Source organism: Pristis pectinata, chromosome 27 (assembly GCF_009764475.1).
Source record: "Pristis pectinata isolate sPriPec2 chromosome 27, sPriPec2.1.pri, whole genome shotgun sequence".
Taxonomy (NCBI): Eukaryota; Metazoa; Chordata; class Chondrichthyes; order Rhinopristiformes; family Pristidae; genus Pristis; species Pristis pectinata.
This window is the reverse complement of record NC_067431.1, coordinates 22,583,627-22,610,471: the sequence shown is the minus strand read 5'-3', so window position 1 is coordinate 22,610,471 and position 26,845 is coordinate 22,583,627. Positions and strand designations below refer to the sequence as shown.

At 41.0% G+C, this 26,845-nt stretch overlaps 1 protein-coding gene across 1 annotated transcript in view; it reads right to left on the bottom strand.

Annotated features, from left to right (window-relative positions):
* Positions 1-9,343: 9,343 nt before the first annotated feature.
* LOC127583595 (centrosomal protein of 164 kDa-like) overlaps positions 9,344-26,845 on the bottom strand; it is a 164,061-nt gene continuing 146,559 nt past the window's right edge. Inside the window, exons 23-29 of the mRNA XM_052039718.1 lie at positions 25,523-25,730; positions 24,767-24,874; positions 22,575-22,689; positions 20,172-20,525; positions 18,387-18,453; positions 11,619-11,741; positions 9,344-9,750 (exon numbers count right to left, since the gene is read on the bottom strand). Of these exons, the coding sequence (XP_051895678.1) occupies positions 9,612-9,750; positions 11,619-11,741; positions 18,387-18,453; positions 20,172-20,525; positions 22,575-22,689; positions 24,767-24,874; positions 25,523-25,730 (1,114 nt within the window). The 3' untranslated portion in view covers positions 9,344-9,611. The remainder of the gene's footprint in view (positions 9,751-11,618; positions 11,742-18,386; positions 18,454-20,171; positions 20,526-22,574; positions 22,690-24,766; positions 24,875-25,522; positions 25,731-26,845) is intronic.

Sequence of the window (26,845 nt, the reverse complement as noted above, 5' to 3'; positions counted from 1 at the left end):
TCAGTTTTTCTAAAACTAACAATAAATCACTTGCCTCATTGTCTAATTCAATTTCAACTTGTATTAGTAATAAAAACAGGCCATCTTTACGGTATCTTCTTATTCCGTTCTACATTAAAGTACTCCAAAAAGCAGGGACTCACACAGAAAGACGTTTCAATGCACTATCACAGAAAGGATGGGGAAAGTCACCGTTAGGATGTTCATCTTAGCGACGTGAGAGGAAGTTAAACGTTTCACCCCACTCAACTCTTGTACAGGGAGAGGGTAGGTGGAACTCGGTTTTGGAGTGGCTAGAAGCTCTGAAATAAAACCCAGCGGTTGGAAAGGTGTGTCTGGTAACTGTGGGACAAAGGCAGGAAACAGCAAAAGGACACAGCTACATGCAAAGTGAAATCAATGGCGTATGATTATGAAACCGTAATATTGAGTGGATTTTCTAGTTTATACAAAGAAATTGAATATCTAGGAATGAAAACAATGTACCAATCATTGATTAATTCAGATAATATCCGAACACTGTTAGTCGATGATGACAAATCTGAAATTATTACCTGGCTGTCTGAGTAATTATGAATGAGACAAGTTATGGATTCAGTGCACTAGAACTTGTATTCTGCTGCCCCAAACACCAGCTGTTCCAGATTTTTTCCAACTTCCTTGGCAACAAGTGGCAGAAAGTCTACAGAAAGATGTACACTATGATCCAAGGCATCCATGGTGACAACACGATGATCTGACAAATCATAATGTACCATTTTGCACCCAGAACACCTAAATAGGAATAATGCCATTGAAAGACATTGAAAGGAAACATTTTCGCATTTATGAAATTAATACCCAAATGAAGGATATTGGCTCAGTGGTACCACTGACTCCCTGGTGGGTTGTGACTACCTCCAAAGCCTTGAGCTGATAGTTCAGTACTATACTGAGCGGCTACTTCAATCTTGAAGGTTTCATTTCAACAAGCCGTTAAACTACATCTGACCCAGCCTCATGAATTGATGTAAAACAATTCCAAGGCACTGCTTGAACAGCAAGAAGTTCTCTGACTCAATGCTTCTCTCAACATCTTGAGAGCAGATTATCCAGTCATTTTATTATCGCTGTCTGTGGAATCTGCTGTGCACAAAACAGCTGCCATGTGGTTTTCCTCATTATCAGCAAGTACTTTGGGGATGTGAAAGGTGCTACATAAATGTAGTTTCCTTCCCACTTTACATTTTACATACTGCAGTTCCGAAGACATTTTCTTGCTCAGTGTCACCATCCTCTTCCATCCCTTGGGTCAGCTATCGATAATGTCATCATTCTTGTAAGGAGAACTTGGAAAATTCATGGAAGCAGCACAGTAAGGGGCCCTTCCAGCCCATGGTGAACGTGATGCCTACCAATGCTAATCCCATTTGCCTGCATTAGTCTGTTTCCCTCTAAATCTTGCCTATCCAGGCTCCTGTCCAAATGCATCTTTCCTAAGTACTTGTCTTTTCAAATGTTGTAATAGTATCTATCTCTACCATCACCTCTGGCAGCTTGTTCCTCCCACTCCCTATGTGGAAAAATTGACCCCTCAGATCTTCTTTAAATTTCTCCCTTCGAGCTTAGTGGCATCCTTCCTAGAGCAGGGTGACCAAAACTGAACATAATGTTCCAAATGCGGCCTTAAACCTGTGCGCTCTAGTTCTAGACTCCCTGCCTTGAGAAAAAGACTATCTATCCTATCTATACCCCTCATAATTTTATAAACCTCTATGTCACCCATCAGCCTCCTATGTTCCAGTGGGGAAAAATCCAGTTTATCCAAACTCTCCTTATAAAAGCTCTTCATTTCAGGCAAAACCTGGTGAATCTCTTCTGCACTCTCTCTATAGCTACCACATCCTTCCCGTAGTGGGGCGACCAGAAATGTACACCCAAGTGCCGTCTAACCAATGTTTTGCATAGCTGCAACACACTGACCCAAATCTAACACTCAATGGCTAGACTTATGAAGGCAAGCGTGCCAAATGCCTTCCTTATGACCCTATCCACCCGTGTCGCCACTTTTAGTGAACTATAGATGAGCACTCCCAGGTCCCTTTGTACATCAATGCTCCAAAGGTCCCTGATGTTTACTTAATATGCTCTAACAGAATTTGACTTCCCAAGGTGCTTTACCTCACAACTGTCTGGATTAACTTCCATCTGCCAGCACTCCACCCAACTTTCCAGCTGATCTCTATCCCCCTTTATCCTTAGACAACACTCTTCGCTATTTACGACTCCAATTATCATGTCGTTTGCAAACTTACTAATCATACCGTGTACGCTCTCATTTAAGTCATTTTTATATATTTTAAACAACAAGGGCCCCAGCACCAATCCCCATGGTACATCATTTATTACAGATTTCCAGTTAAAAAAATCCTTCCACCACTACCCTCTGCCTCCTATCACCAAGCCAATTTTGGATCCAGTTTGCCGACACGCTTCAGATCCCTTGTGCCTTAAACTCCTGGACCAACCTACCATGCAGGACCTTGTCAAAAGCCTCACTGAAGTCCATGTAAACCACACTGCCTTCATCAGTTTTCTTAATTACCTCCTCAAAAAACTCAGATTTGTGAGACATGATCTACCCTGCACCAAACCATGCTAACTGCTCCTGCATTTCCACGTGGCATAAATCCTGCCCCTTAAAATCTTCTCAAACAAATTCCACACCACTGAGGTAAGGCTCACTGGCCCGTAGTTTCCAGGCTTATCCTTACTGCCTTTTTTGAATAAGGGTAGAATATTAGCCATCCTCCAGTCTTCTGGTACCTCACCTGTGGCGAACGGAGATGCAAATCTCTATCAGGCCCAGCAGTTGCCTTCCTTGCTTCCCTTAGCATTCTGGGATAGATCTCTTCCGGCCCTCGGAGTTATCTGCTCCAACATTTCTAACACTGCCACCTTCCTTTTAGCAGACACGCTCCAGAATATCAACACATCCGTCTCTTAACTCTCCAGCCTCCACATCCTTCTCCATGGTGAATGCCAATGAGAAGTATTCATTTAAGACCTAGCTCATATCCGCCAGCCACATAGAGAATGCCCCTCTGGTCCCTGAGGGGACCAACTCTTTCCTTAGCTACTCTCTTGCTTCTAATATACTTATAAAGGTTTTAGGATTCACCTTAATCCCACTCACCAGTCATTTCATGGCTCTCCTAATTTCTTTCTTAATTCTCTCCTATATAAAGCCAAATGTGTATTGTTCTCTCCTTGTACAAATCACTGTTGAGGCCACATTTGGAACGTTGTGTTCAGTTTTGGTCACCCTGCTGTTGGAAAGATGCCACTAAGCTCAAAAGAGTGCAGAGGAGATTCACAGGACTCGAGGGACTGAGTTATGGAGAGAGGTTGAGCAGGTTGGGACTTTTTTCATTGGCGTGTAGAAGAGTGAGGGGTGATCTTATGGAGGTGTATAAAATCATGAGGGACACGGACACGGTGAATGCGCGCTGTCTTTTTCCCAGGGTTGGGGAATCAAGAACTAGAGAGCATAGGTTTAAGGTGAGAGCGGAGAGATTTAGTAGGAACTTGAGGGGCATCTTTTCACCAGAGGGTGGTCAGTATATGGAATGAGCTGCCAGAGGAAGTGGTTGAGGCAGGTATATTTACAATGTTTAAAAGGTACCTGGACAGGTACATGGACAGTAAAGGTTTAGAGGGATAAGGGCCAAGTGTGGCAAATGGGACCAGTTTAGATGGGAATCTTGGTGGGCATGGACCAGTTGGGCCGGAAGGCCCCATTTCTGTGCTGTACGTCTCAAAATCCCCTATAAACCTCAAAGGACGCGTTCACTGCCCGTTTCCTATACCTCATATACGCTTCCTTCTTTTTCCTGATCAAACCTTCAGTACCCTTTGTTAACCATGTTTGCTTACAGGGACATGTTGACTTCGAACTACTATCACACTTTTAAATGCCTCCCTCTTATTGGATGCTGTACTCCCCTCAGGCAGCTGCCTCCAACCTACTTCCGCTAGGTCTTGTCTTACACTATTGAAATTCACCTTCCTCCAGTTTAGGCTCTATCTTGAGTACTGGTCTTATGTTTTCCCATGAAATTGACTGGCAGTTACTTCTGTGGGTAAACCCAAATGTTTACTGGTGCCTCATTAATGATGAATTGCACTTGGGATTCACAATATGGCATCCACCACATTGGAGAAACTAACGTGACCACTTTGCAGGGCACCTGCGTTCAAGGGTGACACCGAGCTTCCTGTTGCCCGCCACTTTAATTCTCCATCCCACTACCATTTGGACTTGCCTGTCTATAGTGTCCTATATTATAACAACGAGACCCAATGCAAGCTTGAGGATCAACACCTCATCTTCCATCTAGGCAGGTCGCAGCCTTACAGATTCAATATCAAATTCTCCAACTTTAGTTAACTTTCTTTCTTTCTGTCATTCTGTATCAGAACTGGTGATTCCTCCCAGTCACCTCTCTCTGATTTTAGCTCAGTTTTTCTTTCTCCTTAAGTATAACCAGGCCTGCCGGGCATGTCCCACTGCCTTGCTATTTACTGCTTCTGCTCCCTTGTCTTGTGATCTTGTGAACACATAACCCAATCAAAGCAGCGCTCTTTCCCAGGGCACCAATGCTCAATACAAGAGGGCATGGCTTTAAAGTAATGGGTGGGAAGTTCAGGGGAGATATCAGAGGGAGGTTTTTTGCCCAGAGAGTGGTTGGGGCGTGGAATCTGCTGCCTGGGGCGGTGGTGGAGGCAGGTACATTGGTCAAATTCAAGAGATTGCTAGATAAGCATATGGTGGAATTTAAAATAGAGGGATATGTGGGAGGAAGGGGTTAGATAGTCTTAGGTGAGGTTTAAAGGTTGGCACAACATTGTGGGCCGAAGGGCCTGTATTGTGCTGTACTTTCTATGATTTCTATGAAAGCAGCATAATGTGCTTCCAAATGCCACATTAATTCATTTGGTCTCACCCTATCAGAGATATTCTCCTTGTTTTACCCATCTCCACCCCCCCCCCCCACAGCTTCCCTGCTACTGACAACTAACATTCTTTTCCCCTCTTTTCCATGAAATGTTAACTCTATTTCTCTTGCTTCAGGTGCTTCCTGACCCGTTCAGAGTTTTCAGTACTTTTGGTTTTCATTCCTAATTAGTAATAGTTTGCTATTCAGCACTTTTCTCCCAAGTCCAATCATGCTCATCACACTTTGAAGCTAACATTTCAACTGGCATGATAATTAGGGTCAGGGAGGCAAATATGTTCCACACAGGGGCAGAGTCTAAGGAAATATGCATAACGTCAAGCACACTTTGTCACACTTTTGCCTTGGGAAATGCTGAAATTAGTAGTCTTTCTAATTCCAAACCAAGCAATTGAATTAGAACACTTTCCAAAGCATTGCATAGCTTGTCTATTTTTGTACCCTTGAGCAATGCAGCTTCAAGGTACCAGAAAATACCAGATATAAGGATGAGTTTGGTATGTGTCAGGAGATGGAGATCTGAGGTTAAGTTACACTCTGCAAAAGACACCCAAAATATAAAGCAATTGATGCAAAGCATACACATCATAGCCATGTAGCATTGAAATAATTCCCACAGGAATGGGGAAGGTGCAAGTTTTCTCACATAACATAAATAAGTGGTTCCAGAATTAAACCTAAGATGGAGAAATACTGAGTCAATGTCAGAATAGCAGCCGTACAAACCCTTCCAAGTCACAGTTGCTTATCTTGACTTAATTGTCCATTTCATGGGCAAATGTAAAAGGGGCTGTGTTATTAAAATGACTGAATTCATGCTAAATCTGTTGAAGGCTGGTTTTATCTCTGCTGCTGGCACGTTGCTTGTGTGTCTCTGTCCAGCTCTCTGGTTAACCCAGTAGTGCCCGGGAGTAGTGAAATAGCACTAATTCCATTGAAAATTTCAGGTGGCATTGACCAGTGAAAGGAAACCTCATGGTACATAATCTCAGGGTGTAGAATGGCTCTTTTCTATCTCATATTTTCCTATGAGGTAGTAGAGGCCATTTGGCCCATTGAGTCTATACCAGTCCTCAGAACAACGCCATGACTCTCATGCATACTTACTTCCCTTGAACCTATTCTCTCTCACCTGCCCATTACCTTCCCTGGGTCTCAGATCACCTATACTAGGAGTAAATTACAGCAGCCAATTAAATTACTGACCAGGACATCTTTGGGATGTAGGAGAAAATCAGACCAATGAAAGGAAATCCATGAGGTTGCAGAGGGAATGTGCAAACTCCACACAGCATCAGAAGTCAGGTTGAAACCTGGGTTGCGGGAGCTGTGAGGCACTACCTGCCGCACCACGGGACAGCTGCTTCCCCCCTCGCTTGCAAGGCAAGCACCAGAGTTTCACCAATACAGGAGGAACCTTTCTTCACTTTCTGATTACAGCTTTATGAAAGAACAGGGGAATGGTTTAGAGGGATATGGGCCAAATGCTGGTAAATGAGACTAGCCTAGGTGGGCACCTTGGTCGGCATGGACAATTTGGGATGAAGGGCCTGTGTTCTGTGCTGTATTACTCTATGGCTCTCCATTAGATTTAAGAATAAACATAATCATTTCCTGTGAATAAATAGAAAATATATAACCAGGTATTGATTACATCAAAATTCATTCTGGCATTCATTAAGCATTAATTCATTCAGCAGATATAAGGGTTAACGTGGTTACAATAAAATTTGGACAGAAGATTTTCAAAGCTGAACAAAAGCAATAAAGATATTGCAGAGCTGAATGTAGTGTTACCGATAACATCAAGAAACTGTAAAGGATTTTTACATTCATATATATCAATGAAGAATTTTGGACTTAAGGTACTAGTCATAAACTGGCAGCCAGACAACATAAATCCCACCTACTCCCCTTGTAAATTCCCAAATACACATTATGAAAACTGCATTTGCATACTTGTGTACACAAGACCTTGCCAATTCAGTGCAGCAGCACCAATAAGAGAAAGTATTCCTTTCTCACAGAAGACATCGTAATATATGCAATTGAAATGTACAAAAATACAAATAAAACCATCTAACTTGGGACTGAATCCTCATCCTTCTCTGAAGATTAAATCTGGGTTTGATTCATTGCTTGCCTGAGAGAGTGATGGCAGTTATGGAAAAATTACTGCTCTTAAAATAATATACATCACCTGGACAACATAGAAGAGTTAAAAAATCATGAGGAAATTAAAGTGTTTTATTTAAATTTTACTGGTATATGTTCCTAAACTTGGGAGGGATGCAGAAAGATTGGGAGCTGACAAAATATTACATTAGTGGTTCATTCACATGGTCATTCCTCAGGAATGAGTGATTAAACATCGGGATCTTCAGCTTAAAGCCCAGTTTTCTCCCCAGCTGATGTCAAACCCTTCACCAATGGCATGTTAAGATGAATTTTACTGGTGTTTTCAAAGATTTTTAACATAATGGGCAGGATGATGAAAGTTACCTGTCTATATTTTCAGATTTTATTTTTTTCTAGATTTTTAGTCTTTGACAAAATCGCTGTGGTGTTGATATGATTTATGTTTGATTTATGTTTATGTTTTTCTTGTGAATGCTGCTTCTATGCTATGTGCCTGTGATGCTGCTGCAAGTAAGTTTTTCATTGCACTTGTGCACACATGTACTTGTGCATATGACAATAAACTCGACTGAAAATAAACCACAAAATGAGGGAGTCTTATATGGCACTGTCCTATAAAGAAATAGCAGGTTAACACTTCATCATCACACATCGGTCTTGTAAATTCTATACAATAGATATGGAAAATGTAATACATTCTGCAAATTTGCTAAAATTGGAAGCAGGGCATATAGTCAGAAGCAGCAGGGCTCAGGGGATATGCTTCCTTTAGAGAGACTGTGGGTGCAGTAACAATAAGTAAAATAGAATAAAATACTAAAAGAATGATTGCTCAATTGAACCATGCAATACAGAAAAGCATCTGGAGGTTATTGTCAATAGTGTAAGAGAATGTCTAGTGTAGTGTTTGACTAGAATTAAAAAAAGGCACTGACTAGTGGAAGGTACAGTATAAATCATAAGTTTTGATATTGTATGATGAGTTATTCTAATCTTATCTGTAATTTCCTTTTGCAGTCTGGTCACAAAAGAAAAGAGTATTTCAGCGACGTTGAAAAAATGTAGAAGAGTAGCTGAAATGAAGCTATGAGGAAAGATTAACACAATTAGACCTAGATGAAAGACTTCGTGATGACCCCTGGAAGATTTCATAATTAGGAAAAGGTTTGAGATAATTGATTCATGCAAATTGTTCAGTCTGACGAGGGCTCCTGTCCAAAGGCCACAAAATAATTAGGACTAAGAGAGGACGGCTCATAAACATTTCTTGCAGAACGTGGAAGAAGTTATCAGCAAAACCTGTGGAAACAAATAATGTAAGTCCTAAATCCTAGAGGCCCTGTACAGTACATGCAAGACAGATGACAATGTTACCTCACTCTTTCTTTAAAAAGACTGTAGCAGTTCAAGAAGGGAGCTCACCACCACGTTCTCGAGGGCAACTAGGGATGGGCAATTAAATGCTGGCTCAGCCTGCAAAGCCCACATTACTTGAATAAATATATTTTAAAAAAGCAGTATCATAATGTTATTATTCCCTTTGTAACTTATTTTTTTTCACCACACCCATAACTATGTGAAATTGTGTCAAAAAATTTTCTAAAAATATAAACATACAATAGGTAACTAAATGTGATTCTGCAAAGTCATCGAGTTATACAGCATGGAAACAGGCCCTTCAGCCTAACTCGTCCATGTCGACCAAGGTGCCTACCTGAGCTAGTCCCATTTGCCCAAATACCTCTAAACCTTTCCTAACCACGTACTTGTCCAAATGTCTTTTAAATCTTGTAATCGTGCCCAGCCATACCATTTTTCTGGCAAAAAAATTATTGAGGATATATGAAAAGGACATTAATGTCTAACCTAAAACTGATTAAAAAATGGCATGGGTGAGATATAAATCCCTGAAACATGACTTCAAGCCTGGTGTTGGGGAAATACATGAGATGTGCAACAACCTGCCCGTCAAACATAACCGAGAAAATGTTTGAAAGTGAAGCACCAGGAAAAATTTGTAAAGTCTTTACACCCAACACCTGGAAGCACTGTGGACCTTACCAGTGTGAACCACTGACTATAATGCCTGAGCCATATACAATTACTTGTGGCTTCTCTGTTCAGACTCAAGTTTATTTTTCAGGGCAATGTGATACGGCCATAAACCTGTATTATCATACACACAAAAAAAAACACAAGCCATTGAATTTGAAAATAAATAAAGCATTTTATGCACACTTTAATTAATTATACCTTTGGCAGAAAGCATGGTGAGCTACACCAGAGATTTTGGTATTTTGCAAATAACATGCTAAAAAATAATCAGTTGGGTTACTTAGAAAAATATTGGGTAGAAAATATTTTATTGCTAACTATAACAGATTCAAATTAATTACTATTATAGTTTGTGAAATAGCACTTTTCAGAAGCTTGGGGCTGGTTTATACAGCATGTCATATTATTCACTGCACTCGTTTAAATAACAGTAATGCTACTATTAGGAGTCCTCTGCTTTTTAAAATTGGTAGACTCTGATTTGATTGTTTTCCGTCCAGTCCAAGCTGGATTAGACCTTCCATCAAGGGAGAAACTGTTTGCTGCTGCAACGAGAGACCTAAAGATATACGTCAAGGAAAATTACAAGCTTTGATATTTGCATAATCTCACTGTGCACAAAATAGCAGGAATGTAAACCAGTAATGTTCACTAAATATTAGAGTCCATCATGCTCTAAAGGAAAGTCTTATGAAGCATTCTCTATAAATTCTTTTCCCCTCAAATTATCTCCTGAATGTACTATATTTGGTTAATATTTCAAACCAACTCACTGCAATCTAAACTGGAGACATCACAGCAGGAATTTAGAATAATGTTACTCATTATAAAGAGGATTATTAATAATGGGGGCAAATAAAACATCAAAAAAAAATTCAGATTCTCTTACCACCTTTTATTGTGGATTTATCCTGCTGAAGTTAGGACAAGAACTAAGGAATTACTAAGTCAAACAATGTGAAGGTGCTCAGCTGATGATTGTTAAATAGTTGAAGTGTCCTGGGTTGCTTCTTACTAAGTGTTAATTCAACTACCTTTTGCCATTAGGCATGGTGACCCCTCCAAGCCCTTTCTACTGATGACGTCACTAGTTTGGTTCAACTCAAACAAAAACAGGCTAATTGTTTTTCAGCAGAGCAGCACAGTGACAGATCTACCACCATTAAAAACGTGTGCCTCCAGTATCTCACGAATCAAGGAGGTCACCTGATGTGATAGATTACTTTGGCAGTTATTCTGAGGGCGATACAGTGTCTCTATAACTGTACAAGGCATGAAAATAAAACAGTATCTAGGGATGCTTAAAACATGTTTCCTTTTTCTTTTGTGGAATGATTCATTCCCACTGTACCGGATGTGAGAGGGGAGAAAATTCACAGTTCATTAATGGGTTTATTATACACTCGCTAGTGACGTGCAATGCCACATTTATAGCCCCAAGGAGCAGATCTCCTTTCAATCATTTGACTCCTGTTGGTGCTTAGCTCAGGAACATCAGGGAGAATGAGGCAGATGAAATTTCAGAGAGATTCATATCATTACGATAATGCCTGTCCCAAAAATATTTGACTTAAAAATTATCTTGTCCATGCTTTGCTACCTCTCAGCTAGAGGACTGTAATGTGCTTTGGGCTGGTCTTCTTAAATTTGGTTACCTATATCAGGATATCATCTTAATTTTGCTCTGACACAAAGCATTTGTTTTTGTATTCCCTCCTCAACATGACTAATTCACAATTCTCCTTGAACTTTACCAAGGCAAAATTGCTGTTCCTGATTAATCAGATAAACCAGCTAGTTGAGATAGAATGTGTCCATTTGGACAAATCAGAATACCTTCAAATAAAGCCATAGGTAATAACAAGCACTAAGTACTAGAACAAGTAACTATACAAGGTAAAAAATTCATTTCATGATTCAGTATGTCTTGAATCTTGTCTCTGGAACTTGGCATTCAACATTGTTTAGAATATAAGTATCAAAACTGTTATACTCTGCAACTCCATCTATGTTATCATGCCCTCAGTCTTTTGGGGATATCCTTTGACATCTTACATTTCATGATCCATGGATTAACTCCGTAACAAATGCAGGCAAGCTCCTTCTCCTCTTCTGATATCACAACTGCTGCAGTCTGAGTACAACAGAAGTATTTCATGACAAGATCTATTTCACGATTACAGAACCCTCCACTCTTCCTTAATCATAAGCAGCCACGTTTCCAGAAACAGTTTCATTATGTTTTGTCTTTCACTTACTGAACTATTCTTAAAACTAAATTTTTACGATATTTGTCATTTCTGTTGTTGAAAAGAACCAACATCAATACTTATCAAATGATTTACATGATAAATAAAAGGCATCAGAAGTCCTTCTTAGCTGTGTTTCTGAGCCTTAAATATGATTTCTGAACCGTTTGAAGGATACATTTTTGGGTCTTTTCTGAAACTTTCCAACCACTTTTTATTAGCTTCGATCACTTCTTGAATACAGATACCGTTCTTTTGAGGCATCTTAGAGTGGGACTGATGGAACATCTTCACCTGGTCACTGAAAGAAATAACATCCATGAAATGTCTATAAAACTATGATTTAAAATCAAAGCTTAGCATAAAATAAAGTTTGCACAGATTTACGTCCATCATTTACCAAAGGATTAAAACAGAAAACAACATCTTGACAAGCTGGATCTACCCACTGTCCTTTTTGTCAGTCAATAGTTCATCATGGCCAAATCTAGATAAGGCTTTATATTTGCCCCTGCTGTTTTGTTTCCTACGACCCAAAAGCTTGCTGTTCCAAAGTAAGATTGATTTGATACATGTGTTTTAGTCCTTGAGGGAAAAAAAAACACAATGAAAGTAAAGGCAGCTGCAAAAGAGCTACACGGCAAGGTTACACAGCAGGTGTATTGACCGCAGTAACTGGGTCTAACATACCTAGTTAGGCTGCTGAATAGTAGGCAGCTCTTGTAGATACCAAATCTCTGGAAGTGGATTAAAAAGGCACATTTTATACCTGCTTCTTTTCTGCAGATTTTCCAAGCCCTCTTTCATTTAGTCCCTACTGGGATATAAACATAGGGCCTCTGATAAGGAATTCACCACAATTGGGAATCGCACTTGTCTGGCAGAATATCCACATTAAAAGGTGGAATACTAGCTTTACACCCTGCCCAAAACTGACACCTCAGTTGTTTGTTTTCCAAGGGCCAATCAAGGTCCAGGAAATTCTGTCTGTGGATGAATACTGAACCTGTTAGCCGTTTACTTCTTTATTCAGATGCAGGTGGAAACTACTATGTAATTCTAATGATTTCTGATACTCTAAATTAACAAATTTAAAATAATCAAATACATAGAACATAGAACAGTACAGCACAGTATGGGCCCTTCAGCCCACAATGTTGTGCCAACCTATATAAATTTTATCCCCTTCAATCTATCCCCCTCTCTACTTCACCTCCCATAACCACCTATTTTTCTTTCGTCCATGTGCCTATCTAGTAGCCTCTTAAATGACCCTATCGTATTGGCCTCTACCACCACCCCCAGCAGCGCATTCCAGGCACCCACCACTCTCCGTGTAAAAAACCTACCTCTGACATCTCTCCTTCATGCACCTTAAACAGGTGACCTCTAGTATTGGCCACTGCCACCTTGGGGAAAAGATGCTGTCTGTCCACTCTGTCTATGCCTCTCATAATCTTATATACCTCTGTCAAGTCTCCTCTCATCCTCCGTCGCTCCAGAGAGAAAAACCCTAACTCGCTCAACCTCTCCTCATAAGACATGCTCTCCAACCCAGGTAACATCCTTGTATATCTCCTCTGCGCCCTCTCCAAAGCTTCCACATCCTTCCTATAATGTGGTGACCGGAACTGAACACAATATTCTAAGTGTGGTCTAATAGAGCTGCAACATTACCTCTCGGCTCTTGAACCCAATCCTCCGGCTAATGAAGGCCAGCACACCATACGCCTTCTTAAATGCCCTATCCACTTGTGAGGCAACTTTGAGGGACCTATGTACTTGGACCCCAAGATCTCTCTGTTCCTCCACACTGCTAAGAATCCTGCCATTAACCATGTACTCTGCCTTCAAGTTCGTTCTTCCAAAGTATGCTACTTAACACTTCTCCGGATTGAACTCCATCTGCCACTTCTCTGTCCAGATCTGTATCCTGTCTAAATCCCATTGCAACCTACGACAACCTTCTTCACTATCTACTACACCACCAACCTTTGTGTCATCTGCAAACTTACCAACCCATCCTTCCACTTCCTCATCCAAATCATTTATAAATATCACAAAGAGCAGGGGTCCCAGAACAGATCCCTGCGGAACACCACTAGTCACTGACCTCCAAGTCGAATTCTGCCCTTCTACAACCACCCTCTGTTTTCTGTGGGCAAGCCATTTTCGAATCCACACAGCTAATTTTCGATGGATCCCATACCTCATGACTTTCTGAATGAGCCTACCATGGGGAACCTTGTCAAATGCCTTGCTAAAATCCATATACACCACATCCACTGCACTACCTTCATCAATTTGTCTTGTCACTTTCTCAAAAAAACTCTATTAAGCTCGTGAGGCATGACCTGCCCCTCACAAAGCCAAATTGACCCATCCTCGAATCTGACACTCTGGTTCCCATCCCCCTGCCAAACTAGTTTAAACCTTCCCAACAGCTCCAGTAAACCTGCCAGCAAGGGCATTGGTCACTCTCCAGTTCAAGTGTAACCCTTCCCTTTTGTACAGGTCATACCTACCCCAGAAGAGATCCCAATGATCCACAAGTCTGAACCACTGCCCCGCACCAACTCTTTAGCCACTCATTAGTCTGCCGTATCTTCCTATTCTTTCCCTCCGTGGCATGTGGCACAGGCAGCAATCCAGAGATTGCTACCCTTGAGGTCCTGTTTTTTAGCTTCCTTCTCAACTCCACGACTTCTGGCTGCTCCCCCTCCTGCACGGTAGTGTAGCGGTCAGCAAAATGCTATTACAGCGCCAGCGACCTGAGTTCAATTCTGGCCGCTGTCTGTAAGCAGTCTGTACGTTCTCCCTGTGTCTGCGTGGGTTTCCTCCGGGTGCTCCGGTTTCCTCCCACATTCCAAAGACATATGGGATAGGAAGTTGTGGGCATGCTATGTTGGCACCGGAAGCATGGCGACACTTGCGGGCTGCCCCCAGAACACTCTACGCAAAAGATGCATTTCACTGTGTGTTTTGATGTACATGTGACTAGTAAAGATATCTTATTTTATCAATGCTGTGCACGCGATCTGAGACGTCCCTGAGCCTGGCACCTGGGAGGCAACATACCATCCAGGAGTCTTGTTCCTGTCCACAGAATCTCCTGCCTGTCCCCCTAACCAACGAATCCCCTATCACTATCACACTCCTCTCCACCCCGGCCCCTTCCCTTCTGAGCCACAAAACCAGACTCTGTGCCAGAGACCCGGCTGCTGTGGCTCTCCACTGTAGACTCACCTCCCTCCAACCCCCTGCCCCCCCAACAGTATCCAAAACGAGATATTTGTTATCAAGGGAAACGGTCACCGGGGTATCCTGTACTGACTGCCTATACCTTTTCCCTCCTCTAACGGTCACCCAACTACATACATCCCAGAACCTAGATGTAACTGCCTCCTGGTAACTCCTATCATCGTCTCAGCTTCCCAAATGATCCGGAGTTCATCCAGCTGCAGCTCCAGCTCCCTAACGCGGTCCGTAAGGAGCTGCAGCTGTATGCACTTCCTGCAGGTGAAGTCGTCAGGGAGACTGATTTCCCACATCCTACAGGAGGAGCGTACTTCTGCCTTGAATGCCATTCCCACTGTTCTGCCCTGACTGCCATTCCCACTGTTCTATACAAAGAAACTTACAAATAACAGCGAAAGAAAGAGAACCTATCAGAAGCCTCCGCTCACCTACTCCGCCTCCTCACGCCGAAGCCTCTTTAGCCAAAGCCTCAGCTCCCCACTCTAACACTGTCCACTCACACAATGGCTGCTCCAAAATGGCCATTGTTGGAGTGGATATCATCCCCCTCAAAAGGTTCCCCCAAAATATCGTTGTTAATTATATAGTTCACACATAATGTAATGTTCAGTATTGCACTGATGAGAGACAAACTGTGGATTCTGTTCCCTGTAAAAGGACAAGGACAAAACAGAAGCTTCAGAAGAGGCTTCCAAGAAATCAGAGGCTACAAAATTATATTAGTGAAAGAAGAGAGACATCATAGGCTGCTTAACACAGATGGAATAACTTCTAAATACTGGGGAAGTGCATCAGAGATGAGCTCAGTTACTAGCTCAGCAAACAAACCACATGAAACCTTAAGGACTGCAGATACTGGATAATGGAAATAAAAACAGAGGATGCAGGTAGCTCTCAGGAGATCAGGCAGGATCTGTGGAGACGAGAAGCAATTGTTTCAGGTTGATGACCTTTCAGAAGAAATTAGATTTGAAAGAGAGCAGGAGGGAAGAAATCAAAAGGAGGAATGAAATAGCAGAGTGAGAGAGCAGGAAGCTAAAACTGTGTGATTGAAGCTGGGATATAAAGTGGAAGCTCATTAAGAAATATGCTTATATAAAAACACGTGTAACAGGCAATAGGTACCAAAATCTATTGGGCATTACAGCTGATCAAGTCGGATACACAAATTGGATACACAATTAGCTTGATGGTAGGAAACAAAGGATGGTGATAGAAAGTTGTTCTTCGGACTGGAGGTCTGTGACTAGTAGTGTTTCCCAAGGGTCAGTGCTAGGTCCATTGCTATTTGACATCTATATTAATGATTTGGATGAGAATGTACAAGGCATGGTTAGTAAGTTTGCAGACGACACTAAAATAGGTGGTGTCATTGACAGTGAAGATGGTTATCAGGATTTACAGAGGGATCTTAATCAGCCGGATAAGATGGCTGAGGAATGGCAAATGGACTTTAATTCAGATTAGTGTGACGTGTTGCATTTTGGGAAGACAAATGAGTGTAGGACATTCACAGTGAACGCTAGGGCCCTGGGGAGTATTGTAGCACAGAGGGACCTAGGAGTACAAATACGTGTTTCTCTGAAGTGTCATCACAGCTAGACAGGGTGGTGAAGGCTTTTGGCACACTGACCTTCATCAGTTGGGGCATCGAGTATAGAAGTTGGGATGTTATGTTGCAGTTGTACAAGACATTGGTGAGGCCACATTTGGAATATTGTGTTCAGTTTTGGCCACCCTGCTACAGGAAAGATGTCATTAAGCTGGAAAGAGTGCAGAGGAGATGTGCAAGGATGCTGCCGGTACTTGAGAGACTGAGTTATGGAGAGAGGTTGAGCAGGTTGGGACTTTTTTCATTGGACCATAGGAGACAGAGGGGTGATCTTATAGAGGTGTATAAAATCATGAGGGGCACAGATAGGGTCAATGCACACAGTCTTTTTCCAAGGGTTGGGGAATCGAGGACCAGAGGGTATTGGTTTAAGGTGAGAGAAGAAAGATTTAATAGTAACCTGAGGGACAACTTTTTCACCCAGAGGGTGGTCAGTGTATGGAATGTGCTGCCGGAGGAAGTGGTTAAGGCAGGTACATTAACGACATTTAAAAGGAACCGGGACAGGGACATGGATAGGAAAGGTTTAGAGGGATATGGGCCATACGCAGGCAAATAGGACAAGCTTAGATGGGAACCTTGGTTGGCATGGACCAGCTGCGCCGAAGGGCCTATTTCCATTGACTCTAAGTCAGTGGAAGTGTATGCCTAAACCACTTCTGCATGCATATGAAATTTAGCCAACTATACTTGCATGGAAAGATATATATATATAAAACTGTTAAAAAATTAGCAGCAAGCTTCAACCTACAGACTTGAATAGAATCTTGAGATATACACTGTTGCAAAGACAAATATACAGTGGTCAATCTATATAGTGCACTCAAGATCTTAATAGACAAGAGAATACAGCTCTGAAATACGCCATCACTGCTCCATATACTTCTTCCACAGTTAGTTGTTTTTGTGCCTGAAAATTCTGAACAGTAGCCAACAAACTGAAGAGTGCATACAGATACTGAGATGTGCAAAATTCTCATCTCCTGAAGCTAATCCTTCTCATCTATGTTTCTATTGGCAACAGCCTTGGAAAATTATCACTCAAAGGAAACAAAACTTAAAAAACTTCACTCTTGTAAAAAAAAACAATTTCTGATTTTTTTTCTGCAGCTGATATTTAGCAAGTGGAACATTAATTAAATCTGTGTGTTTGCATAGTGTAATGTTACTGGCAAATTACTGTTTGCATATCACCTAGGCTGTCTGAGAACCAGGATGCTGAAATATTTGTTTCACAAGCAGTCAGATGACAGGAGATATTCAAATGATTATTTTTTACTGGGAATGGAGATTACTGTATAATGGAGTATGCAGCCATTATGTAAATTTGGTCGAATTAATTCTTCACACAGGAATATGCACAAGAAACTTCTGTCCACTGACATCAGGTGACAAAGAGGGAAGGAAGTTTGTTGCATGCTCAGAGGTTGAACAAAGCTTGGCAATATTGGAATGGAAGTTTCAGATGTTGTTCTGACTTCATCTTCTGTAAGATCAACAAGTGTATAAATTTATATGAGAGTTCATCTGGGCTGGGTTCAAAAGGCAACATTTTTCTAAAAGTCTACTAGTTGATGTGTAACATCCACACAAGGAGACTCCCATGCAATCTCGATGCTAAAGATTACTCAATGTAGAATCAGTTTTGTTTTGAAGATTTATTTTTCATTTTGGTGAGGTAATATTCCACAATGACTATTAATGAATGAATGTTAAAGCCTCATGGTTTAGCAACAGATCCGTACTTACAAGGCTCTGGGATTGTCCAGCAGCTTAATCTGTTGACCTGAATTCAGAGAGCTCCTGTCTATTGACAAATTTGATGTTAGATCAGCAGAATGCTTCAGTTTAGTGAAAGAAGAAGCCTGCAGCATCATAGACAAAACATCCAAAGAAATCTAGAGGTTCTTTGATGAAATAAGGAAAAAACTTGGAGAATGATCCCAGCCTTACCTCATTACCATGGCCATAGTAAAGTTTTATTCAATTAAACTGATTGACTTGCATACAAAGGCAAAAAAAAACCCTCAGATGTGACAACTACAAAGGCAAAATATCCAAATATAACAGTGGTACCTTGCTGAAACATATCCTAACCGGCTCTCAGTAGATGTTGGTCTTCCACTTAGGGTTGGTCTTCCCCCTGTTACAGGAGAACATTTAAAAAAATTGCAATAAGCAGATGAATTCATGTTGATTTTACAATTCATTAACTGAATGAAACTCCAGTTTAATTAATTCTCAAGAATCATTTTCAGCAAAGTTGATACTGCTTATAAATTCACCCCCTTTCTGTAGTATTAAACAGGCAGCAACACAGAGCAATCCCTCTCTGAAAATTATTTCTGCTGAAGTCAGTGGAATGGCTTGGAGGCAGAATATAACAAGCTGACACAGCATGATAGTGCTCTAGGCGCCAATGACCAGGGTGAAATTCTAGGCATGTTTACTTTCTCCACTCGCTCTTCAATTGGTTCTCTCTTTTACACATCATGTCAAGTCCAAAGAGACGACAGGTGAGCTGCTATTATGCAATTCCTTTTTTTCCCCAATTGGAAATTAAGTGAGACTCAAGTAGCATTGAACAGGACATTGTACGATAAGAAGACTTTCAAAGAGAAGGCAAGATAAATCAGGAAGTATTGATTCAATTTTGACAACTTTAACTGCTCTATCAGTCAATGGAAGGAAAACATGGGGCATCACATTGATTTTTGTATGTCCTGGGTTACGGAGAGGCTCTGCCAGTAACCTAGGAACTTGAAAAATTTAACCAGTGGTCTTTACTTCAATAGCTCTTCTGTACTTAGTATTCCAATACTGCTTAGTGTTAGTGGGAAGAAAAATCACCCTCATTCATCGATCAATAACCTTGATTTCATGCGGTTTTAGTGATTCACCCATTAGTGAAAGGACTCTTTCACTACTTACTCTGTCAAAACAATTCTGAAAACTTCAAAAACAAAACACAAGTCATACTTTATTTGATTCCTGTTAGCATCAATCCATGTAAGGAGCATCCACCTAAAAATGCTTTCAATAATAGGAAGCGCTTTAAATTCACTTTGCTACACTCTCCTTGTAAGTGTGTAATATCAGCTGAGTCAGAATCAGAATGAGAATTATTATCACTGACTCATATGACGTGAAAGTTGTTGTTTTGTGGCAGCAGTAACCTGCTCCAACAAAATCTAACTTCATCACATATAGATTGAACAATTTTGCATTTAAGAATTTTAGTATAAAACAGATAAAAATACACTTTATATTGGTTTGAACTATGTCTAACAGTTGAGTGCAAATCTCTCGGAGTGGATCCGGAAACCTGGGAAACCTAGATCCTTTTCCACATAAGGTAATAAAAAGACATGTGCATTTCCATCATGACCAATAAATGTTTCCCACTTAGGTAGTAAAAGCAAAAAAAAGACCCACATTAAATTGGATCTTTCATCTCTCTACTGGATGCACCAAAGTACCTTACAGAGAATGAAACACTTTTGAGGGTAGCTGCTGTCGTAATGAGAGGAATGAAGCAGCCAATATGTGTGCAGAAAGGGCTGACAAACAGCAAAGTGATAATGACCATAAAATCTATTCCAGAATGTTGATTGAGGGATAAATATTGGCCAGGGCGCTAAAGATTACTTCTTACTCTTCTTCAAAATAGTGCCGTGGTATCTTTTATATCCACGTGAGAGAGCATGTTCTTATCCAAAAGGCATCTCATCCAAAAGACAGCAGTTCAGACCCAATGTAAACACATGGCAGGTAGAAATAGGAATAAAAAAAAGCAAACTATTTAAGAATGCAGTATTTTATTAAAACCTAAGAATTGATAATTAATGGTTAACATCTGACCTGGGAAGTACTTGCGCCACCTCTCACTTAAAGCGTCGTCCAGAGATTGAGCTGTGGGATGGTGGAATGTGGGATTTGTTGCTCTGTTCCAGGTCCATTGTGAAGACAAGGGAACGGTGTTGGGGGAAAACAAAGACCCACTGGTCTGGGAGGCATACACAGACAAAGGCACACTGCAACCAGGAGTAGGGACGCTAAAAGTCTGTGCTGTGGAGAAAACTGGTGATCGCTGCATTCCCATTGATCCAAGAACAGAAAGAACACCGTTAAGGTCGTGTGTGATTTTCTGAATGGAATTGCTGAGGTACTGTATGTTGGCATGCTGAGCAAGGGGCCACTCCGTCATCAACTCTGCTGTAAAATGAGGTTAGTTCAAAAATTGAGACAAATATAAATAAAACACAGACACACACTCATTATAGCTCTGAATAGTTTTGCGGCTTTATGGGTTTATCTAAGGGGCAATTATAAAAGATCACTGGTTTGAGACCACTACCTGTGCTAAATTAGTTGATCAACTGGTGCATCAGTTTGTCATGCTGCCCTGGGTTTATTAGAGGAAACTATCAGGTTACCTCCATCTCATGTCTCCTCCAGGAGTCTGGTTCGTGTTCATTAATGTTCATACAATCATATAATGTTCATATAATCAGCTGAGGGTAGGTTTAGCTTGACTGCAATGCTCTCTCACAGTCAAATCACAGTGGCATTACTGGTACTCAGCATGGATCTTGCTATTGACAGTACTTCTGGTGCAATGACAACAAATTTGAAAGATTACTAAAACAAAGTCAGTTAGAAAATCCAGGAAGCACAGCGCAGCCTTGTACCTTATCACTGGTCACTTGGGGGTAGACCATGCATATTCAATGATCACAGAAAAAGGGAAAACAGGGCTAAACCAAAAAAGAAATACAGAATATATTGCTTTTCTTAAAAGCAGCTAATTGAAACTTTACATTAATGCAATCAGATGCAAATAGTTGCTGCAAATATCAACATAAAAACTCAGTAAATAGTTCTACTGGCAGGCACGGTAGTGTAGCGGTTAGTGTAACGTTATTACAGCACCAGTTCCTGCCACTGTCTGTAAGGAGTTTCTTCGTTCTCTCCGTGTCTGCGTGGGTTTCCTCTGGGTGCTCCAGTTTCCTCCCACATTAGATAGATAGATAGATATCTTTATTAGTCACATGTACAGCGAAACATACAGTGAAATACATTCCAAAGACATACGGGTTAGGAAGTTGTGGGCATGCTATGTTGGCGCTGGAAGTGTGGCGACACTTGTAGGCTGCCCCCAGAACATTCTACGCAAAAGATGCATTTCACTGTGTGTTTCGATGTACATGTAACTAATAAAGATATCTTATCTATTAATGTAATACCTATGGTGAACTAGCCTTTTAACAGTACAAACTACTCTTGGATGCCTTACCATTAATGTGTTCATCTATTAGAGTTCTCCCACTTGCAAGCTAACAGTTTCAGGCTACCACAAATCCCAATCCACATGTACTGGTTTCATTTACTGACATGGAAATAATAGCTCACAACATGAGAAATCACGAGTCAAATCTCTATACTGACATTTCAAACCTGAGCCTTCGATATATCACAATGTCATGCAACTTCTTGTTTTTATGCACCTGATTTTGATCAGGTTATAGACATTTGATTCAGACAATTCCAGGATTGTTTGTTACATTTTAACTGAAATATGAATGTAAGAATCATAAAAAACAAAACACCCAGTAGAAAGAAAAGTGAATCTTTTTTAAGAGAAAACTTAGAAATCATTGCTAGTTGATGTTTCTAAGAGCAAAGTGAATTAAATTCAAAGCCATCAAAGAGCTTCTAATCTTGCCCTGATCAATCAATCAAACACTGGTTTTGTTCTATGTGTACCCTTGGTCCCACATATTAACCGACATAAACTACTTTAAGTCAGCTTTCAGGCTAGATATATGGTCCAATAGCAAAACAGGTCATTATTCAAGGTGAGGGAAAGGTCAACAAAGGAAAAATGAAAAGGTAAAAGAATTATGAAAAAATGATCATGCCACAGTTATATGCAGCATGCAAGGTGAAACAAGGGAACCACAAACTAGAAGTAGCAGGGGAGAAACAAAATCGAAAAGCAAATCAACGCAGAAGCTTAAAATCCAAAATAAAAACAGAGAATGTTGTAAATACTCAGCAGACCAGGCAGCATCTGTGAAGAAAGAAACAGAATTTTAACTTGTTGATCTTTCATCAGACCTCAGGTCATTGAGCTGAAACACTGCCTCCATTTCACTCTCCATAAATGCTTGCTCTATAGTTGAGTATTTGCAGCATTTTGTTGATAACAGCAGAGGAAATACCGTTTAATGTCAAATTGGGAATACTTGTTTTTATGCTCACTTTTCTGCTGAGGAAGGTCGATGCTGACAGTGCTGCTGACATCATCGGAGTCCGTAAGGTCAAAGGTAACAGCTTTCTTGCCCTCTGTGACTTTTGGTGAGTCTTCATCTGAAAGCTAACAATTTAGAATGCTTAAATTCACTCTTGAACCCACTACAGAATGGTATATAAAAATATAGTTTGTCTGACGTGTGTTCGGTTAGCTGACTTCATCCAGGACAGCGGCTGGTGAATGACACCCCTAGGTCAGATAAGGCACAACTGTTCTGACAAATGTAAAGGTCCATGACAGCAATGGTAGAAGTCACCACCACTCTGTCCTTGTGGAGCCAAAGTCCTGCCTTCACAATAAGGACAGTCTCCATGGTGTTATGTGGTACTTCAATTATATTAGATGAGACAGATTACCAATTTTTATCAATGCACCATAGACAGCATCCTATCTGGAGGCATCACAGCTCAGTATGGCAACTGCTCTGCAGCACATCTTTCACCTGGGCATGGTGAAGCCTACAGAACTCAATATTGAATTCTCCAACTTTAGACAACTTGGTTGTTCTTTCTGTTTGTATCAGGGCTTGCCACTTTTGCTTCCCATTCCTCTCTTCCTTTCTTCTTTCATTTGTATATTCTGGTCTGCAGGGCACATCCCCAGATTTCACGATGTTTGCAACATATTACACAAAGGAGCTCAACTGTCCATTTAATGACGTTATAATTTCACCCTATGACAAAATTCCCCCTTTTCCACCCATTGTCCTTCCCCACCTTCTCTGCTAGCTTGTTTCTCTCTTTGCAACACACAAAGCACTGTTAGAACTTGTGTTCCATCAAGAAGTCCCCAGATGAAGGGTCTCGACCTGAAATGTCTGCTGTCTGACCTCCTGAGTTCCTCCAGTGCTTTGTGTGTTGCTCCAGATTCCAGCATCTGCACTCTCTTGTGTCTTCTTGTTTCTGTCAGTTCTGATGAACGGTCTTCAACCCAAAACATTAACTTTCCACAGATGCTGCCTGACCTGCTAAGTTTTTCTAGCATTTTCTGCTTTTAATAACCAACTTCCCAAAATGAGGTGAGGGTGACTGTCTTTTACACTGAGGTAGCATTTGACTGAATCAAAGGATCTGGTAAAATGATGTCAATTGGGCATGAAGAGGAAAATACTCCAATGGTTGGGGTAACATCACAAACTCGGGAAGATGGCTGTGGTTGTTCGAGGCCAATCATCCCAGCCCCATGACATCACTACCAGTGCTCCTCAGGCTCCTGCCTTGACCTCTTCAGCCATTTCATCAATGACCCTCCTTCCTTCTTCATAACTTACAATTTCCTACCTATCTTAATGACATCAGGAAAATGACTTAATGACTTTGGTGCCTTCATCCAAGTCATTTACATCAGTAGGAAAACGTTGAGACTCCAGCATCAATTCCTGTGGCAACCACTTGTTATATCTTGCCAATCAGAAAAAGACACATCTATGCCTCGTCTTTGTTTCCTGTTAGCCAACAATCTTTTACCCTTGTTCATATGTTGTCTCCTACACTATGAGCTTTTAGTTTTCCACAAACTCTCTGCACAACCTGCTGAGTGCACCTCCAAACATCTGCAAGAAGCTGGACGCCATCCAGGACCCAGCAGTCTTGATTGGCATCCAGTCCACCCTAAACTTTCATTCTACCACCAAAGCACAGAAGGCGCAGTGTGTATCATTAACAAAACACACTGCAGTTTCATCCCTCGCATCTCCCAAACCTGCAATCTCTTCCATCAAAAAGGACAAGGGCAGCATGTGCATGCAGACAACTGCCACCAGCATGTTCACTTTCAAGTCACACACTATCCTGATCTGGAAATATATTGCCATTCCTTTGTTGTGGTTAGGTTTAAATCCTTCAAGTTCCTCCCAACAATTCTGTGGAAGCATCTTCACTAAAAGGACTGCAGCAGATCATTGCTCACCACCATTTTCTAAAGGACAATTTAGGATGTGCAATAAATGCTGGTCTAGCCAGTGATGCACAAGTCTTGAAAAGTGAGAAGTTAAAATAAAGCAAGGGGAATTGTCCTCAGATACTGCCTCCCATGAGATGTCTGTGCTTATATTTAGTAGCCCTCCCTTCTGCGGGTTTCAGGGGTAAGCCCCTGTTCTGTGCCTCCTAATTCCATGCAGGGGTCCTCAAAAGAAACCCACCCCTTCAGCAAAAGACGACTCCAGCTGATTTAGTTTCTCTTCCTTCTTTCGTAGCAAGGCCTGCCCCTTCTTCATTGTTAACTTCATCTCATCCAGGTGCCGGGCCTCCTAAAGCAAAGTAGAAGAACAGGAGTAATGAGCCTAGCTCCCAAGGAGATACAATGCTCTTTCTTCTTAATATTCACACCAACAGTGGAACTTGCACTATTGGCGATCATCCTTGCTAATCAATAAAAAGGGTGCCTTATAGTTTAATGTCTTAATGTGGATAATTTGTTCCCTGAGGCCCAAGAAGGTCCATGCAACTTCATGTGGTGTTTCGTCAAAAAAGAATCAGGTCCCAAACTTAGTGCCAGTCTTAGTCCAGCCACAACTGTTGGGAAGAGCACATACCTAGAAAGGGTGAGAGCAGATGTCAAGGATAGAAACTATCACCTGTTGAAATTCATTGGGCTGACAAACAATGATTATTTGACAAGGTTACTATAAAGTTGCCAATGGCTATGAAATCCTAACAATGATAAAACTAAAAAGAGAATTAGATTTAAAATGAAAATATCCTGCATTTGAGAGAAAGAACCTCACTTTTATTGGCTAAACGCGTAACAAATTTATATCACCCTCTTAAAGATATTCTAATATATTCAAACTTTTCTCATGGAAGGCCCAAAGAATTGTGGAAATGAGCAAAATGCTAAGTGGGAGGAATTTCCTTTATCATAAGATAGGGCCTCTGGGCATTTCTGATCTCCTCACCTGATCCAGGTTTTTCCAGACATCCTGCAGAATTTGAGAGCTCTCTGGGTCTTGCACCTGCTCTTGTGCTTTTCTCATGTCATGCCTCCATTGCTGCTTAGCTGACTTTAGAGCTGTCTGTCGCTTCCTAAGTGAGCGGGTTTGTTTCATGAGGAACTCCTTGGCTTTATTGATAGACAGTCCTTCAGCAGAGATATAGTATCGCACACTGACAAAGGGTAAATGAGTCAGTCATTTCAATTAGTGATACAAATCAGAGTCAGCTTCAAATATTTATTGACATCAGAACTGTTCTTTGTTTGTTCTTGAAATCAAAGCTTTCCTTGACTTTTCTTTTTCACCACTGAAAATCTCCGCCATTCTATTTACACTTTTAAAATGCCTCATCCTGATTTCCTAATACCTTCACACTTAAAGCCTGCCTGATAAGACTTGACTGTTATTGGTTTCTCAACAGGTGATGTGATCAAGGGTGATTGTCAGAAATTTTCAGTGTTAGAATATGAAAGAATAGAATGATGTCAACTCAATATCCAAGTATGTTATTACTGTATAATGGCCTAAACTGACTGCAGTTCCCAAAAATACCGAAAGATGTGCTAAACTGTGTTCCTCTAAACATTTTCCTTTGTTTTATGTGGAAGCTGTAAAGTGTTATTGGTTCTATATTCAATATGGCATTTATATATTGACAATGGATAGTTGACAGGAGGTACTCCCACTGACAAATGTACAAAATCAACATAAAGTAGTTTCCATCTATGTTCAGCTCCCAGTTTTTATGGGCTCCAAATGCTGTCATTGGAAGTAATGCCAAATATGGGGGCTACAAACTATTGATCTTTCAGTTAGCTCAACAGGGATTGGCAAAATGCGATCATGTTGGCAATATAAAAGTGACTTCATTGTAACTTTCCTTACTCAGTTACAGAACATGAGCACCACCAGCGAGGCCAACATTTATTGTCCATCCCAATTATCCCCAGATTGAATGGGTTCACGGCCGTTTCAGAGGACTATTGAGGTTGGACTGGGTAAGGACGCCCCTATTTTCTTCCCCAAAGGATATCAATGAACCAGATGAATTTTTACAACAATCCAGTAATTTTAAAGCCACCATGACTGGTATTCATGAGTACAAGTTTTACTTAGTTACTTGAAATACGTCAAAATGGGATTGAAAATTCACGTGGACACAGAAGACTGCAGGTGCCGGACTCTGGAGCAACGAACAATCAGCTGGAGGAACTCAGTGGTTCGAGCACCATCTGTGGGATGAAAGGAATTGTCGAAAGAAACAGATGCTGCTCAAACTGCAGAGTT